This window comes from Vigna umbellata, chromosome 1, assembly GCF_029865625.1.
Source record: "Vigna umbellata cultivar VRB3 chromosome 1, Vumbellata_1.0, whole genome shotgun sequence".
Taxonomy (NCBI): domain Eukaryota; kingdom Viridiplantae; phylum Streptophyta; class Magnoliopsida; order Fabales; family Fabaceae; genus Vigna; species Vigna umbellata.
The window spans coordinates 102,430,258-102,447,381 of NC_142165.1; the positions used below are offsets into that span (position 1 = coordinate 102,430,258).

General features: G+C 38.3%; 3 protein-coding genes across 4 annotated transcripts; 1 reads left to right on the plus strand and 2 right to left on the minus strand.

Annotated features, from left to right (window-relative positions):
* The first annotated feature begins 501 nt into the window (after window positions 1-501).
* Window positions 502-6,130, plus strand: LOC124837674 (cellulose synthase A catalytic subunit 7 [UDP-forming]). Its single transcript, XM_047313108.2, has 14 exons — window positions 502-554; window positions 659-767; window positions 877-1,072; window positions 1,866-2,065; window positions 2,173-2,260; window positions 2,454-2,556; window positions 2,640-2,906; window positions 2,990-3,335; window positions 3,426-3,689; window positions 3,788-4,000; window positions 4,134-4,344; window positions 4,446-4,642; window positions 4,742-5,095; window positions 5,307-6,130. Exons 2-14 carry the CDS (start codon window positions 693-695, stop codon window positions 5,886-5,888), a joined length of 3,096 nt encoding a protein of 1,031 aa, XP_047169064.1. The 5' UTR covers window positions 502-554; window positions 659-692; the 3' UTR covers window positions 5,889-6,130.
* A 1,172-nt stretch (window positions 6,131-7,302) lies between these two features.
* On the minus strand, window positions 7,303-10,296 carry MEF29 (Pentatricopeptide repeat (PPR) superfamily protein). Of its 2 annotated transcripts, none has more exons than XR_007028760.2 (2): window positions 7,745-10,295; window positions 7,303-7,597 (listed from the first exon to the last, which is right to left on the minus strand). XR_007028760.2 is itself a non-coding variant. In XM_047313115.2 (2 exons), the coding sequence occupies exon 1, from the start codon at window positions 10,253-10,255 to the stop codon at window positions 7,919-7,921; it is 2,337 nt and encodes a 778-aa protein (XP_047169071.1). In that variant the 5' UTR covers window positions 10,256-10,296; the 3' UTR covers window positions 7,303-7,597; window positions 7,898-7,918. The 2 variants fall into 2 exon arrangements, 1 of the variants encoding a protein (XP_047169071.1); XM_047313115.2 differs by having other exon boundaries at window positions 7,898-10,296.
* Window positions 10,297-10,919: 623 nt separating this feature from the next.
* Window positions 10,920-15,513, minus strand: LOC124837681 (AUGMIN subunit 8-like). Its single transcript, XM_047313116.2, has 7 exons — window positions 14,985-15,513; window positions 13,402-14,872; window positions 13,160-13,279; window positions 12,680-12,799; window positions 12,512-12,601; window positions 12,197-12,304; window positions 10,920-11,399 (listed from the first exon to the last, which is right to left on the minus strand). The coding sequence occupies exons 2-7, from the start codon at window positions 14,716-14,718 to the stop codon at window positions 11,334-11,336; spliced, it is 1,821 nt and encodes a 606-aa protein (XP_047169072.2). The 5' UTR covers window positions 14,719-14,872; window positions 14,985-15,513; the 3' UTR covers window positions 10,920-11,333.
* Between the last annotated feature and the right edge of the window lie 1,611 nt (window positions 15,514-17,124).

Genomic DNA, 17,124 nt, shown 5'->3' on the forward strand with positions numbered 1-17,124 from the left:
CTATAACTCTTTTCAAAACTTAATGAACTTTTGGATGATTGAAAAAAGAAGAAAATTTAGTGTAATTTTTTTACCACCTTTGACACTCCTTTTAATTTATACATTAAAAGTAAAATATAAAGTCATAGTAACATAATTCCTGAAAAGAAAAAAAAAAGATAACTATAAACACAAATTCAAAGCGAGTGCATGATAAATATAAAAAGGAGATTATATTATTCATGAACACCGTAAAATGATACTTTTGAAGTTTTATTTTATATTTCTCTTTTTTTATCTCTTATTTGTATAAAAAAGATATATAACTTTTTTCGTACAACTACAATTTCTAATTAATAAAAAGATTTGTCATTTCAGAAATATAGAGTAATTAAGAACAAAACATCCTCTATGAAAAAGAATTAGGAAAGAAAGGTACGTAAGTATATACATCTGACCAACGTGTAGTCATAGTTGATGATTGCATGAAGGAGATGGTGGTTGAAAAAAACAAAAGGAAGAAGCTTAACTTCAAGGCAATGGAGACCCTGCAACCAACAACATGCACATATTAGGTGAACACACCAAAACCTGCAAGCCTCAGTGTTCCTTCATAAAACATAAACTTTGCTCTCAACTACACCACTCACTATTTTTGTGTTGTGTTGTGTTGTGTCAGACTGTTGTCCCATTCACCAGTCACCACCACCAACATGGAAGCCAGCGCTGGACTGGTCGCTGGTTCTCACAATAGGAACGAACTCGTTGTAATTCATGGCCATGAAGAGGTATGCATGAAAGCTACTTGCAGAAAATTGAAAAGGGTGTTTAATTGTGGTGCTCATTTTCAAAGAATGTTTATTGATTAATTTATGTTGTTGTGTGGCTTTGGTGCAGCACAAGCCTTTGAAGAACTTGGATGGGCAAGTGTGTGAGATATGCGGCGATGATGTGGGAGTGACGGTGGATGGAGACTTGTTTGTGGCATGCAATGAGTGTGGTTTTCCGGCATGCCGACCGTGCTATGAGTATGAAAGAAGAGAAGGGAGACAAGTTTGTCCACAGTGCAAGACCAGATACAAGCGTCTTAAAGGTACATAACTTTAAATCCTTTTATGCCTTTAAAAAACTGATTATATTATGTTAATAACTTTTCATAATAATGTTTTGAAATTTAAATTTAATTTTAAAAAAGCATTTGAAATCAACCAATCACGAATCACTAAACATTATAAAAAATTGTAAAATAAAATTATTAAAAAAACATTTCCTTAAAAAAACTTCTTTGCATCTAGTTTACACTTCTTACAAGTAATAGCAAGGCTCTGTTCAAGTATTTCAGAAAATTTATCAAAATAAATAACTTAAATATGAAGTAAAAGTATTCAATACTAAATGTCAATTTCTGATTAATGTAATCTATACATTAATTGCTAAAGGAAAATTAGGAATATATGCTGTTGAGATAACACCGTTGGATCAATCAATGGTTTTATTACCAAAAAGTGTCTTGGAAAGTTAAGGGATTATGGTGTATTTAAGTTGTTCTTAGACTTCCCTCATAAATGAAACTATTAAACATACAGAAAAAAACACACACACATATATATATATATATATATATATAGACACACACGTGTGTGTGTATTCATAGGTATATGTGTGTATGTTTTTGTACGAGTTTTCAGAACTTTTCCATTAAAAATATTGAGCTTCTTTTCAATGGAGATGATAAGCACTAAAACATGTTCATCCAAAGGAAGACTTTGTTAGTACTTGTAGTTAGCTAATAGCAGTATTTGGTTTTGCTGGTTGGATTGAAATGGAAAAAGAAAAAAACGACGAGGGAACTGTGAATTCATTGTGTTCTGATTTTGGTAATTAAGGGAGCCCGCGGGTTGAGGGAGATGATGATGAGGAAGACGTGGATGATATCGAGCACGAATTCAACATCGATGACCAAATGAACAAGCATAATCACTCTGCCGAGGCCATGCTGCATGGCAAGATGAGCTACGGAAGAGGTCCAGAAGATGAGGAGAATTCTCAATTCCCAGCTGTTATTGCCGGTGGTCGTTCTCGCCCTGTAAGATTTCCAAATCATCTCTACAAACCTTCCCATGTTCAATAGACTTACCATAATTTTGCATGTATTTACCAAAAAAATCTTATATTAACTTTGCATGCATGCAGGTTAGTGGAGAGTTGCCACTATCATCTCATTATGGGGAGCACCCTTCACTGCATAATCGTGTGCACCCTTATCCGGCATCTGATCCTAGTAAGAAATGTGGCTTATAGTCTTAGCTTTTAGACATTGATGAGTGATTGAAAGAAGTTAATAGCTTTCTTTTAGAATTTTCTTGGTACACTTCTGGAACTTATTTCACTACAGCTCTGAAATGTTTTCGTTAGTATACTTCAACACGGTTAAATTTTTGTTTACAATATGTGGTCTGCTGTTATCGAAACAGGAAATGGAAGATGGGATGAAACCAAAGATGATAGAACGGATGACTGGAAGTTGCAACAAGGAAATTTGGGGCCTGAACCTGATGAAGATCCAGATGCAGCCATGTATGCTTACAGTGCTACAATTAGGAAACTGTGATACATTAATTTTGATCGATAGTAATGATGGGAAGAAATTAACTGTGCAGGTTGGATGAAGCAAGGCAACCACTGTCAAGGAAGGTACCAATAGCATCCAGCAAAGTGAATCCATACAGAATGGTGATTGTTGCACGGCTTGTTATCCTTGCCTTCTTCCTCCGATATAGACTGATGAATCCTGTACATGATGCATTGGGGCTGTGGTTAACATCTATTATATGTGAAATCTGGTTTGCTTTTTCATGGATCCTTGATCAGTTTCCCAAATGGTTTCCCATTGATCGAGAGACCTACCTTGATCGTCTTTCAGTAAGGTAAAATGAGGCATCTTCACTCTGAAGTCAACATGAAATCCAAAACCTCCAACTTACATGGCTGACAAAAAGTTGTTTGTTAGGTATGAGCGTGAAGGTGAACCAAACATGCTTGCTCCTGTAGATGTCTTTGTCAGTACTGTGGATCCCATGAAGGAACCTCCACTGGTTACGGCAAACACTGTTCTCTCAATCTTGGCCATGGATTACCCGGTTGAGAAGATATCATGTTACATTTCTGATGATGGAGCTTCAATGTGTACTTTTGAGGCCCTGTCAGAAACTGCAGAGTTTGCTAGGAAGTGGGTACCATTCTGCAAGAAATTTTCTATCGAACCTCGAGCACCAGAGATGTACTTCTGTGAGAAAATTGATTACCTCAAGGACAAGGTGCAGCCCACCTTTGTTAAGGAGCGTCGAGCTATGAAGGTCTGTATCATATCTATCGGACTCGTACTTGAAAATATGGGATTAGAAGTTAGTTTAAAGTTTATTCACTGTTATTTGTGTGTTTGACAGAGAGAATATGAAGAGTTTAAGGTTAGGGTCAATGCACTTGTGGCAAAAGCTCAGAAGGTTCCACAGGGAGGATGGATCATGCAGGATGGAACACCATGGCCAGGAAACAATACCAAGGATCATCCTGGTATGATTCAAGTCTTTCTTGGTCACAGTGGAGGTCATGACACTGAAGGAAACGAGCTTCCTCGTCTTGTTTATGTTTCCAGAGAGAAAAGGCCAGGATTCCAACACCACAAGAAAGCTGGGGCTATGAATGCTTTGGTAAAGCTTTTTTATCAGTTTTTGCTGTTCTTATGATGTCCATTCACCTTTATGAGCCACAAATACTTGACTTTTAAAATTAATGCTGTAATTTACAGATTCGGGTCTCTGCTGTGCTTACGAATGCTCCTTTCATGCTGAATTTGGATTGTGATCATTATGTCAATAACAGCAAAGCTGCTAGAGAGGCCATGTGTTTCTTAATGGACCCCCAAACTGGGAAGAAGGTCTGCTATGTCCAGTTTCCACAAAGATTTGATGGCATTGATAGGCACGATCGTTATGCCAATAGGAACACAGTTTTCTTTGATGTAAGTCTTGCAAGAAACATAACATCAGCATGGCTTGGCCTTTTCTTGAACACTTATTTTTTTCATTTTTACTCTTTTGTTAAGTAGTGTAAGCTACTATTAACCATTTCCACTTCTTTCTGTTTCTATGCAGATAAATATGAAGGGTCTAGATGGTATTCAGGGTCCTGCATATGTTGGCACTGGGTGTGTATTTAGGAGACAAGCTTTATACGGTTATAATCCTCCCAAGGGTGCCAAACGTCCAAAAATGATAAGCTGTGACTGCTGCCCATGTTTTGGAAAGCGCAAGAAGGTTAAGTATGAAGGGAATGGTGTAGATGGAGAGGCTGCAACCCTAAGAGGTTCTAATATTTCTGATCACTAATGTTGACAGTAACTTCAATTCAAATATATATTTCACTTTTACCTTTTCTAACCCATGTCCCATCCCACGTCTAAATAGGACCAGATGATGATAAAGAGATGTTGATGTCCCAGATGAATTTTGAGAAGAAATTTGGCCAGTCATCTATCTTTGTGACTTCAACCTTGATGGAAGAGGGTGGTGTGCCTCCTTCCTCAAGTCCAGCAAGCCAGCTTAAAGAAGCCATTCACGTGATCAGCTGCGGATACGAAGATAAAACTGAATGGGGAATTGAGGTAACACAAACAGCCTAGAGACTCCTTGATATCTTACCATATTTTATTCACACTATGAAAATCAGCTCATCCATGGTATTTTGCTTTCCAAATATGCAGCTGGGTTGGATTTATGGGTCTATTACAGAGGATATTCTAACAGGTTTTAAGATGCATTGCCGTGGTTGGAGGTCCATTTATTGCATGCCTAAGCGACCTGCATTCAAGGGTACTGCTCCTATCAACTTGTCTGATAGGCTTAACCAGGTGCTTCGTTGGGCACTTGGCTCCATTGAAATCTTCTTCAGTCGCCATTGTCCTTTATGGTATGGCTATAAGGAAGGGAAGTTGAAGTGGCTTGAGCGATTTGCATATGCAAACACAACTGTCTACCCCTTCACCTCCATACCTCTAGTCGCCTACTGTGTCCTTCCTGCTGTCTGTTTGCTCACTGATAAATTCATCATGCCACCGGTAACAACACCATTCTAATTCTCACATGCTGAAAAATTAGTTAGTCATGCCATGCTTTTGAAATTATAGAATTTCAAATTTCCTTAATGTTGCCTTAAAAACCTGAATTCTCACGACTTTCGTATGTAGAGCAGGACTTAAATCTATAATTATAGAATGGGTGCCAAGCTTATTTGCTTATAAAGATAACTTTTGGTTGCTGATGATACAGATAAGCACTTTTGCCGGTTTGTACTTCGTTGCTCTATTCTCTTCAATCATTGCAACTGGCCTTCTTGAGTTGAAATGGAGTGGTGTGAGCATTGAGGAATGGTGGAGAAATGAGCAATTCTGGGTCATTGGTGGTGTGTCAGCTCATCTCTTTGCTGTCATACAAGGTCTTCTGAAGGTTTTGGCTGGAATTGATACCAACTTCACTGTTACATCAAAGGCAGCGGATGATGAAGAATTTGGAGAATTATACACCTTTAAGTGGACTACTCTCCTGATTCCTCCAACCACTATCCTAATAATCAATATTGTTGGCGTTGTTGCTGGCATCTCAGATGCCATAAACAATGGGTACCAATCCTGGGGACCTCTATTTGGAAAACTGTTCTTCTCATTTTGGGTGATTGTCCATCTGTATCCATTCCTTAAAGGTTTGATGGGTCGCCAAAACCGCACACCCACCATAGTTGTTATATGGTCGATACTATTGGCTTCCATTTTCTCCTTGCTTTGGGTAAGAATTGATCCATTCGTATTAAAAACCAAGGGACCTGATACCAAGCTATGTGGAATCAACTGTTAAAAGACTGGTTTTCCTACACTATCCTTTAGAGGGCATCTTTTGAAGATGAATGTAAATTCTTTGTTGTGCTGTATGATGCGTGAACCTACAAACTTTACATGTACAAGGATGAAAAAAAGAGAGTGAAAATTGGCTAGTGCAAATGCAGTTTTCACATCAGTGTAATGTATTGGATGTTTGTTAGCAATTGTTTTGGCTCCATTTGCCCGAGGATTGGAAAGTAAATCAGAGTTATAGGTTTACATAGTTAATGTTCTATCGGAGGCATCTAGCACATTAAGTCTAATCCAAAATGATGCATAAAAGCTGTGCATAATTTGACCTACCGAAGGGCAATATGCTAGCCAATTTATTGATAGTCTTTAAACCAGGAAGCAAGAGCAGCAGCATGCTCTTGCTAGGAGAAGTAAATGAGAAGAAAAGGAGAGAGAAGTGTACGAACACTTACTTATTATGTGCATATTCTCCATGAAACAGACAGTCTCAAAATTGGATGAAAACGACAGGATTGCATTCAGGTCTCCCACATTTCTCTTTCAACAGTGATCCAAAAGCAGTTACTTCCATGTTTAGTTAAAGTTAAAATAAGCTTGGTGGTAAAAGTGAAAGGGAGAAAGGGCTAGCATGGGTTTAAGTTCAAAAATTAACATATTAACCGCTAACACGAACTTTCATATTTGATGTTTCTAAAAATTACAAGCACGGGAATTGACACCAAGATACCTAATGTTAAAATGCATAATAAACAAATTTAGGAACAAAAGTGCTACATGTGATGCTTTGATGTTTGATTCAAAGGCGAGGAGGGAAAGGAAGGAGAGCTTCCCCCTTGTTTGGTTTGGTTGAAGACAGGGGAGTCTCCTCGGCAAGGGAGGAGAGAGAAAACAATTGTACCATGTTGTGCCTTTATAAAAATTATTGGAAAGGAGAGGACAAACCTCATGAATAATTTAATAATCAACACGTTCCAAAAATTATAAAACAGCTCCCCTCCGACACTTGGGCTTTGTTCACTTGAACGGATTTGGAGGAGAGTGATTCAGGGGATTTGAGAGGATTTGAAGGCAAACTCTTTTGTTGTTTATTTGAGTGAATTTGGAGGTAGATGAGAGTTGATTTGGAAGTAAATTTTCTTAATCTGTCACGTCAATCAAATCCTACAGTTATTCTCACAAACTTTACTTCTAAATTCACTCTCGTTTATCTCTAAATCCACTCAAATAAACAACAACAAAAATTACTTTCAAATCCCCTCAATCACTCTCCCCCAAATCCATTCAAGTGAACAAGGCCTTAAAGGGGAGACAAAAATGGGAAGGGTGGGATTTTAGCCCTGTCATCTCTAAAATTAAAAAGAAAGAAAAATCCTCAATGTCCTCCTTCCTTCGCTTTGTTTTCCTTTGAGCCAAACACATACATTAATTCATTATTACTTCACATTTATTCACAATCAACACTTTAAATAGCACATAAAGTTTTTTAACTGCGATCTACAGAAGATACTTAGTAAAGCACCACAAAAAGGAACAGTATAAAAAAAATACTGAGAGAACTTGATGATTAGATAGGAGACGCAAAGAAACTTTCTCACTTGTGGAAAGAATTTAAATTTGAAGAGGTTAATTAACAGCCCTGAGGTTGCGGCTGGGGCTGCGGTTGGGGCTGGGCTGGGGCTGGGGCAGGGTTAATTTGGCAAAAAGAGATGTGACCTGCATGGACAAAAGAATGTATAATTCAAGGAGTTTCTAGACTTAAGTTAACTGTTTTGTATGATTTTGAACGAGAGAAGGACAGTAGAGATACATGCATCTAATTTAAAGAGTGCAAGAATTCAGACACCATTTGGTTGGACTTACTATAAAAAGCTCCATTCAACCAATTCTGTGATGTTTTTCGCTTCTCAAGTGGATGACCACAAGAGGATTTAGACTCCGGATATATATTGTTGTAAGGTAAAGAATATGAAACCAAAAGTTTGGATTATGATGCATCTGGCAAATATAACTTACTGAAAAAATACTTGCTCAGCTTCACCAATAATCACCACAAGAACAGGTCCCATCTTTGAAATGGTGGAATCTGTTGGCATCCCTAACTACAATTACTCTTTCTGTGATCTTTGAAATAAACTTAGTAGCAGTGTGACAATCTAAACAAACCCGAAGATTCTTGATTATCCTGATCTCAGTACCAGGTTCAGAGGTAATAAGGCCAAAAGCAATAGCTAGTTTCTCACTATGAACATTAAACATGAGTTCCTTTTCTTCTTCTTCCACATCATGCAAAGCAGTAACTGTCTCCGGCTTATACCCCATCTCCCTCATCTTACTTGTTAACTTCTCCAGCTTTGCATAGATAGCTAATGCTTGCGAATGAGAACGATCACCAGATACGAAGACATGTGGGGACCCATTAACCTCAATTAGAGTGCACCCTGGAGTCTTTGATAGTTTTCTTTTTTTAACTACTTCCCGTACTGAAGCAGCCTTTGGGAAGTTTCTCTCTGCAGAGTATATATTAGAAAGTAAGACATAGTATCCTACACTCCCTGAATCCAGTTCAAATAGCCTTTCTGAAGCCACACGGGCAATTTTCGTGTCTTTATGAATCATGCAAGCACCAAGTAATGTACCCCATACTGCAGGTCCTGGTTCAACAGGCATTCTCCTTACAAATTCTAAGGCTTTTTGTAACTGTCCAGCTCGTCCCAAAATATCCACCATGCATGCATAGTGCTCAGCTAAGGGCACAATCCTGTATTTATTAACCATAGCATTGAATATTTCATCTCCTTCTCTTACCAAGCCAGCATGACTGCAAGCATATAAGACTGAAAGAAAAGTAACACTTGATGGCTGAAACCCCAATTCCAGCATCTCATTAAAAAGCTGAAGTGCTTCATGCCCATATCCATGGAGCCCATAACCAAAAATCATAGTATTCCAAGTGACGGTATTCTTTTCACTCATCGAGTCAAATAATTGCCAAGCCTCTAAAATATTCCCGCACTTGGCATACATGTCAATCAGAGCAGTCAAAACATAAATGTTTGGCTCAAGGTTTTTGCTTGTAATCAACTGATGAACCCATTTACCAAAACTCAGTGCTCCTAATTGAGCACAAGCTGAAAGAATACTCGTAATGGTGACTGGATTCGGAATAAAATCAGTCGCCATCATCTCCTGAAAAAGAGAGATAGCCGTCTCCGTTAAACCATTCTGTGTATAACCTGAAATCATAGCATTCCAAGCAGCCACGGTTTTCTCCGATGATTCGTCAAACAACCGCCGTGCCAAATCTATTTCATTGAGCCTGCTGTATATAGTCGTGAGTGCAGTTGAAACCAAAGGATGCAAAATAAAACCGGACTTCACACAAAACCCCTGAATACAGCAAGCCAAATGCAAATGCCCAAAGGGAGAAGACACAGGAATCAACCCAACCATTGTGCTAGAACTCACTCTCTCCCCAGAAACAAGCAATTCTCTAAAAAGCTTCACCCCACACTCAGTCTCACCATTACAACTAAACCCAGAAATCATGGCATTGTAAGAAACCAAATCCGGCTTCTTAATCATCCCAAACAACAACTTGGCCGTGTCAACATCCCCACATTTTGAAAAAACCGAAATCAAACCCGTTAACACGTAGTCATCAAAATGAAATCCAAGTTTCAAAGCCAAACACTGAATCCCCATCCCAACTTTCCCCTCTTGCATCTCTGCAACAGCCGGAAGCACAGTAGCCACCGTGGTGGAATCCAACTGCACCTTTTGCGCCACCATGTCCCGAAACACTTGAACAGAATCGTCATAACAACAGTTCCTCACCAGTCCAGTAATCATGGTGTTCCACAACACGGTGTCTCTCTCAGGTATTTTATCAAACACCTTCCTGGCATACCCCACACGAGAAAACTTACAGTACAAGTCAACGAGCGCGGACGCCACAAAGAGGTTCGACGCGAAGCCATCGATGACGGCATGCGTGTGCAAGCACATGCCGAGCTTGTCGTCGGGGCAAGCGGCGACGGCGAAGGCATAGGTGAAGTTATCTGGGGAGAGGCTGGTGTTTTTGCGGAGATGGGTGTAGAGGGAAACGGATGAAGCGTTGGGGAAGAAGGAGAGGCCTTTGATGACGACGTTGAAGAGGAAGATGTCAGGCTTGGGAACCGAGAAGAAGAGGGCACGTGCGTGGTGCGCGGCGCCTACGTCAAAGAGCTTCTGGGTGAGCTTGGTAACGGTGGCGAGGTCGTGGTGGTAACCGTTGCGGATGAGCTGCGCGTGGGTTTCGGCAAGGTGCGGGAAGGTGCAAGCTTTGTTGATGAGGGCGAGGAGCGTGTTGCGGCTAATGTCCCCACGAATCATCTGAATGCAACACACCGCCGCTCAGCACAAGATGATACATACGGTTTGGTAACTAAATTAAGTCTGAAAATTAACTAAATTTACTGGATTAAGAGTTTCGTTGGTATAAATTAAAAATAACAACAGATAACTTATCTATTTAAATAATTTCATTAAATTAATCCCATTTTTATTAATATATTAATTTTATATGCTACAAATATTGATATTAATGCAGTTTATTTGAGTATAAATTATGAATTAAATAGTTCATATATTTTAAAATATTATATAACTTAAAAAAAATAACTAAAATTATGACACTTTAATTCATATGTAGCGGTTTAAAAAAATTAAAAACTAAAACTTAAATCATAAAAACAGAGTTGATTGGAATAGACTAATATGTTATGCCGCATCTTAAAATCAAATCTTAAGTTTAATTAAAACTTTAAAGTCTTACCAATTTTTCTGTTTATATGGAGTAATATGGCGAGCAACATCCAACTTAATTAAAAATGATATCATATAGCTAGACTCATTTTAAAAAAAAAGTAAAACTTGTTAGTTTCTTGTAAGAACCTCCTAGATTCTAAGTTTACTAATTACAAAATTAATATACTTAATATTATCATTTAGTTCACTCTCAGTTAAAAATTCTATAATAGTGTACTTGAAATATATATGGAAGAACATTTGTCTGGTTAACTAATGAGTTTTTGTAATGTCTGATTCTTGGTCCATTGGGATGCAGTAAAATTTAATCTGGAAAGAATGTTGTGCTCCTTCCATTTGTATTTTCTTTTCATCTGCTTGATACGAGACTGGGCCACCGGTGTTACAAGAAAGGCAAAAATGAAGACGATGGAAGAATATAAATTGCCGGGAGAGGGGGAGAAGCCTAATACAAAAATTTACAATGGTAAAGAATCCTGGGTGTTGATTCCTTATGTTTCAGCCGAACATTCCCAAGAATCTTTAAAACATTCTTGTAACGTCTCAGAAATTATAGTTTCCTAGCATTTGGCTGCAGCTGCAAGAGAGTTCTAGTTAGCATAGAAGCAGGCAGAGTCTGGCGTGTTTGAATTTCCCAGATTGTTTACTTATGCACCATAAAACCTTGCTTGATCTGCATGAGATGCGTCCGAAGGCTATATTCCTCAACCTGTTTACGCCAAAATAATAATGAAATTAAGACGTGTTATACTTGAAGATATCGTTGTTCTCTTACGAAAACATATACAGATAAATGCACTTATGCTACCGGCAAGACTCGTTATTGCTAATTGTTATTTTCTTTTGTACGATATTCAGAAGCTGGAGGCAAAATTTGCGTACGTCACCAACAAATTTTACGAGATGATTAAATTGATAATTTTCTGATTTAAGCGGCAGAGTAGCAAAAGAGCTACAAACTTCACCTTTGCAAGTTGAAAGAAAAAAGTTCCTTCGAAGTTATATACCAAAATAGAGAAGAGATAAACTTTTGACCTTCAGAAGCATCGTGAAATGCTCAACTTTCCTCAACGACTAATTCATTATTTCAGTCAATTCAGTGAATATAAGTGACTACAGCTCCAAAACAGGAAAACACTAAGGCCGCAATTTCCACTGTCCTTGCGCTGCTGACAGTGACAATATCATATTAAAAGCAGCGACTAGACCAGGTAATAAAGATAGACAAGAAGGGCCCAACATATCAAAAGCAGCGACTAAGTAGCAACAATTGAACTAATTCACGATCAGCCTAGATTCTTGTAGATCAAGAATGCTACAATAGTTCTCTAATCACGTATGGCTCCTGACGTTGAATCCCCGTAAGAGGTAAAATAAAATCAAACATAATGTAAATTGTGATACATGCAAATGAATTTTTTTTTCCAACTAATTCATGCTCGTTCATAATAAAAAATGGAGAGATCTGTTATGTATAATTCTTAAGACATATATCACGACTCTTACCTGCATAGCGGTTGCAAAATTCAGTAGCGCTTCACATTCATCAAGCATCGCTTTTTCCTGTGCTGATACAACAGCAACTTCAGCAATTAAATTATTCATGCCGTCCACCTACACAGACAAAAAAAAAACATGGTGTCGACCTTTATGCATTATGGATTTACCATTGAGTCCAAAATGAAAATTGTTTAGGAAGGAAAACATAAAAATAGAAGCAGAAAGAAAGTTTGATAGTAAATTTGTTGGAGCAATAAAATAGCACGACCTAGGTGATATAATGTGAGTCAAACCAGTAGAACCTCTAAATAAATATCTCACCCTTGAGAGCAAAGGGCAAATAGCAGATCCCATTGCTTGCATGGCATCAACAGCCGAACAGATTGCAAGCTTCAAATGTTCAATATCTGCCTGTAAAAGTGTACACATGGTAATGAATGCTACTGTCTCTTTGCAGGCATCAAACCAAGAGACAAAAACCATACATACCTTTGCCCCTCCAGTTAGAGGAAGACGAAGAGTACTTGCCTCCAAGTCTTCTACAGTTCCGGATAAAGCATTAATATGACCACTTTCAAGTACAGCCCAGTCATCAAGGTAGGCCATCTGCTTCATTAATTGTAAAAGGACCACGATCAAAAAAAGTATCACAAAGTATCTAAAGAAAGTCGAAACATTTAAAAAAGGAAATAGCATCACATATGTATTGTAATCATTAAAATCAGCCATTAATACGAATTATGAATAACCTGTTACGACAGACTAGCATAGACCATTTAAACCTAACTTTTCAATGTGGTGTAGGGCCAACATCTTGCTGCGTATATTAGCGTCATTTATAAACTCCACAATAACTATCTCAACTTTAATTACCAAAACCAGAAATCCGGAAAAAAATTGTAATTTATCATCAACTATAATATGGGCACATAGAAATGATAAATATTTCAGGCAAGAGAGAAGTATTACTTGATCATTCAAAATAGAATTCAGTTTCAGCTCAAGCTGCAGCTGCTGGAGGTTGATCCTCTTCCTAATAATTGTTTCCCATATAGACAGAGTAGTGTGCCATACGTTGTACAGTGATTTCTGAACCATTGGACAAGTTTTTGTAAAATGACGTAGGGAAATCATTTGTTATACACGATCTTCTGCAAAGCAGAAGAATTACACTAAAAGAATAAGCCAGCTTGAAAGACCGTAAGTCATACCTCCGCTTTTGCATTTTGGATGTAAAATACATCCTCTGCTTGCGCATTGATAAATCTCCATTGCAAGTACCTGTTGTAGAGAAGTCTCAACTGGTGAGCATCTTCTACGAGGGCCGCACCCTTTTTCCCCTTTTTAAAATCAGCAATAAAGCTGAGTACTGAAATTGAATTGTTGGATTGGTTGGATGAATTGGTTGACCTTATTCTAGAAGGACTAACCCCTCTAGGAGGAGTCGAAGGCCTTGACCGAGAAGGACTAACAACACCTCTTGAACTAGAAGAGGATAACACTGAAGTCTTACTTGGTGATGGGTGCCCTGATCCTGGATTAGGCAGGAACTGTGATCTGACTCCAGTAACTGCTAATCCCGTTTTATCCAATGTAATTGCAGGAACAAATTTATGAGGTCTTAACACATGAACATTGTCATCAATTGGTCTCACCTCGCCTCCTACTCTACCACTTTCAACTAGCAACATTAGTCTTGAAGCATCACTAGAAGCTTTCCGCAAGGGCTTACTAGCATCACCTGGTAAAGACAATCTTCTCAGAGAAGACATACTAGTTCCTGGAACTGAAGAGTTCAACGTTCTGGTTGTCTTATCAGTATGATCAATACCTCTACTTGATGCACTAGAACATACCTTCCCACTGATTCTGCCTGGCCACCGGTGCTGATCTATCAACCGTGAATGCAAGCCATCATCAGGTTTCGAATTCTCTGTCTGATTCGAAGCATTATTCCCTTTGAGAGGACTCCTCTTCCTCTCTGGCGTGGGCTTTCTTACAATTGGTGTTTGAACCTGCTTGTGAGTCACGTTTGAATTGGGCCGCAGTGTACGATCAACGGCACTGGTCACGGGCTTCTCCTTCTTGATAACAGGTATGGAAATAGTGTCGGACTGGAAAGAAACACTCAAACTTCGCATTGTGGATGGCCAAAGGACCTCTGGCATTCTGCTACCAGCCGCCCTTCTCGATGATAAATTCACATCTATCGATGAGTCTTGGACAGGTGTAGAAGGACGTGGTGGGGAAGGTGGAGTCGCTGGCCTCTTCCTCTCTGTAGACTGAGCTCTTTTGGGTAACAATTTGGATGATGCCTGTGTTGTCGGCCTTGTGAGGCTTGGAGAGGGACATCGCCGAGAACCAGATGGGGTTGCCCGAGTAGGAGAAGGTGACCTGTACCGTGAAGTAATTTCCCTTGTTGCCAAGCGTCTGGAGGTGATTGCATTGTTTTTTTCAGCTAGACCCAAGGGTTGTCTTGTTCCTGTTCTGTGTTTCCTTAATGCCTGCTCTGACTCGCATACATCCATCCACTCTATCCCAATTAGACCACATTGATGGAAATTTCCATAAAGCTAAACCAAACTTAGCAGCTTTGGCTCTTTGGCAATCATGTGTGCACTCGACGGAATAAGTGAAATGCACAGGTTATCCAGAAAGAAGATCCTTTTCCCTGCAATAAATCTGCCACAAATGAAAATAAAGTAAAGATACTACAGAGTGGGAAACTAAAGAAAAGCAAAGAATAAACCCACCCCCAATCAGAAAAGGAAAAGGGAGAATAAGAAAAGCGCACATCTTTACAGAGACTCAGATCTGCTGGGCAAGGAATTTGAGAATCACGGGCAATAAACGCAAGTTGGTATGTTTTATTCACACAAAAAGGCCAGAATCCAACAAGATCATGACAGAGCAAGAAGAATATGGAGAGGGGAAACAACATTTGGTGTAACGGGTGAGAGAAACTCGCGGAAACTGTCTCAACGTACATTTAACGTTTTATCATGAAAACGTTGTTAGTTTACGGTTAACTGAAGAAAAAAAAGGTTTAATTGGCGGGGAAGGGGGTCCCTCGGAAATTGGGGATACTGGGAAGTGGAATCCATGGAATGAATAATAGAGGGCGCAGGATAAGAGGGCGGAAGTGCGTAGGCTAAGAGAAGGAAGAGAGGCTTTAATTTTCCCCCTTTTGTCTCTCTCACGAGAATGCCATGGTCGGGTGGGCTGGCAATGGGTTCACTCCACATAAACCCACTCTGTCCTATAACTTCTTCTCTCTCAACTCCTTTTCATGAAAGGGAATTCAATGAAAGTGATGCCATAACCTGCATGCCCAAAAAGAAGAAAAAAGGTATCTAATATCTCTTACAATACAATACTCTCTCCCTCTTCCCAAACACACAGAGACACAAGTTAAACTTAAAAGAAGGCTTAGTTACCATAACATACAATAATACTAACACAACTGGGTCATGAGTTTCCTCTATTAAAATACACGGACAGAATTTTCAATGGAGCCTCTTTTGTTTTGTATGCTACGCAGAATATGAAATATATTACCTCACTTTAACTAAAGTTTGAACTCAATGGTGGTGTTGTTGTTCGGGAGATAGGTAAAGACAAGAGGTCCACGTGCAGGGACGATCATTGTCCATCCCCATAAAACTATTGTGAAAACCTAACATGATTCAGAGACATTGTTTCCTGCAATTTCATTAAATAAATAAATTATAATATTTAATGGACTAGTAGTAGCAGTAGTAATTAGGATTTTGACTGGTGTGAAGGAATATCACTGATAAAATCAAGGGAAGGAAAGAAAAAACCTTTTTACCTGAAAGAAACAAATGGTTCTGAACACAGATCCATGACAGATGTATGGATTGGCAGGTTCGTGTCTCGCTCACTGAAGACACGTTTAAGTGTTTCACTGTTCATGTAACCGCACAGAAACAATGCTAGTACTAGAGTCCATTCAATGACCCTTATTCCCAATTTCCTCCTTCAATCTACAAAAACGAGTTGCAAGTTTCGACAAAATCGAACAGCATTAAAATATATCAAAAATTAAATTTACTCATCATAAACAAATTTCTAACCGCATAGTACAAAATTTAGTCATAGCCTAACTGACTATATTACCACAATTTACAAAGAGTTTCTTACCTTCCTTTCACCTGTAAATAGAAACCCGGTTACGAAGAGGATTCAGATTCCGGTCACCGGAGATGGCAGTTTCGTGATTTTGAAGCAGAGAGCGAAAGCTGAGTTAAAAAGTAAATAGAAACAACGATTTCGTGTTACCCGAAAAGGTTTTAATTAAAATAAATATAAAAATTAAAAAGAATACGAGAAAACGGTTTCAGTTAGGAAAAAGGAGGGAGAAGTAGGGACGGTTGTTTTCGCGCCACCTACTTTTAATTGTTCTTGCCTCTTGATCCTTATGCCGTAATTATCGTTATATTTTTTTATTATATTTTAATAATATTCTATATAACTAAACTTCTATTATTTTATTCTTTAAATAAAAGGTACGAACATGTTCTGTGTAATTGCTTACATTGTTAACCATTCTAAAGACGCGTTGTCAATTACATCTCCATCGAAAATTGACTATTATTTTTATAATAAAAAAATTGACAAATATCTTCGATATCATTTTCCTTTTTCTAAACATTATTTGCTTCGAAAGCTTATGATCAAGTACGTTATTTATTTATACGATTTAATCAATTACTTGTTTCACCTACGACCCTTTTTCTTAAAAATAAAATAAAGGGTTTGCTTTTAATTTTAATTATTCACTTAAGCTTTCATTGGATATAAATATTACTAGATGACAATAATTCTGTGTAATGACATGATGTATAAAAACAACATATTTCAGCGCGTTATGCCGTCTAGGTATTTTCATGTGTACATCATCTTTTTGAATT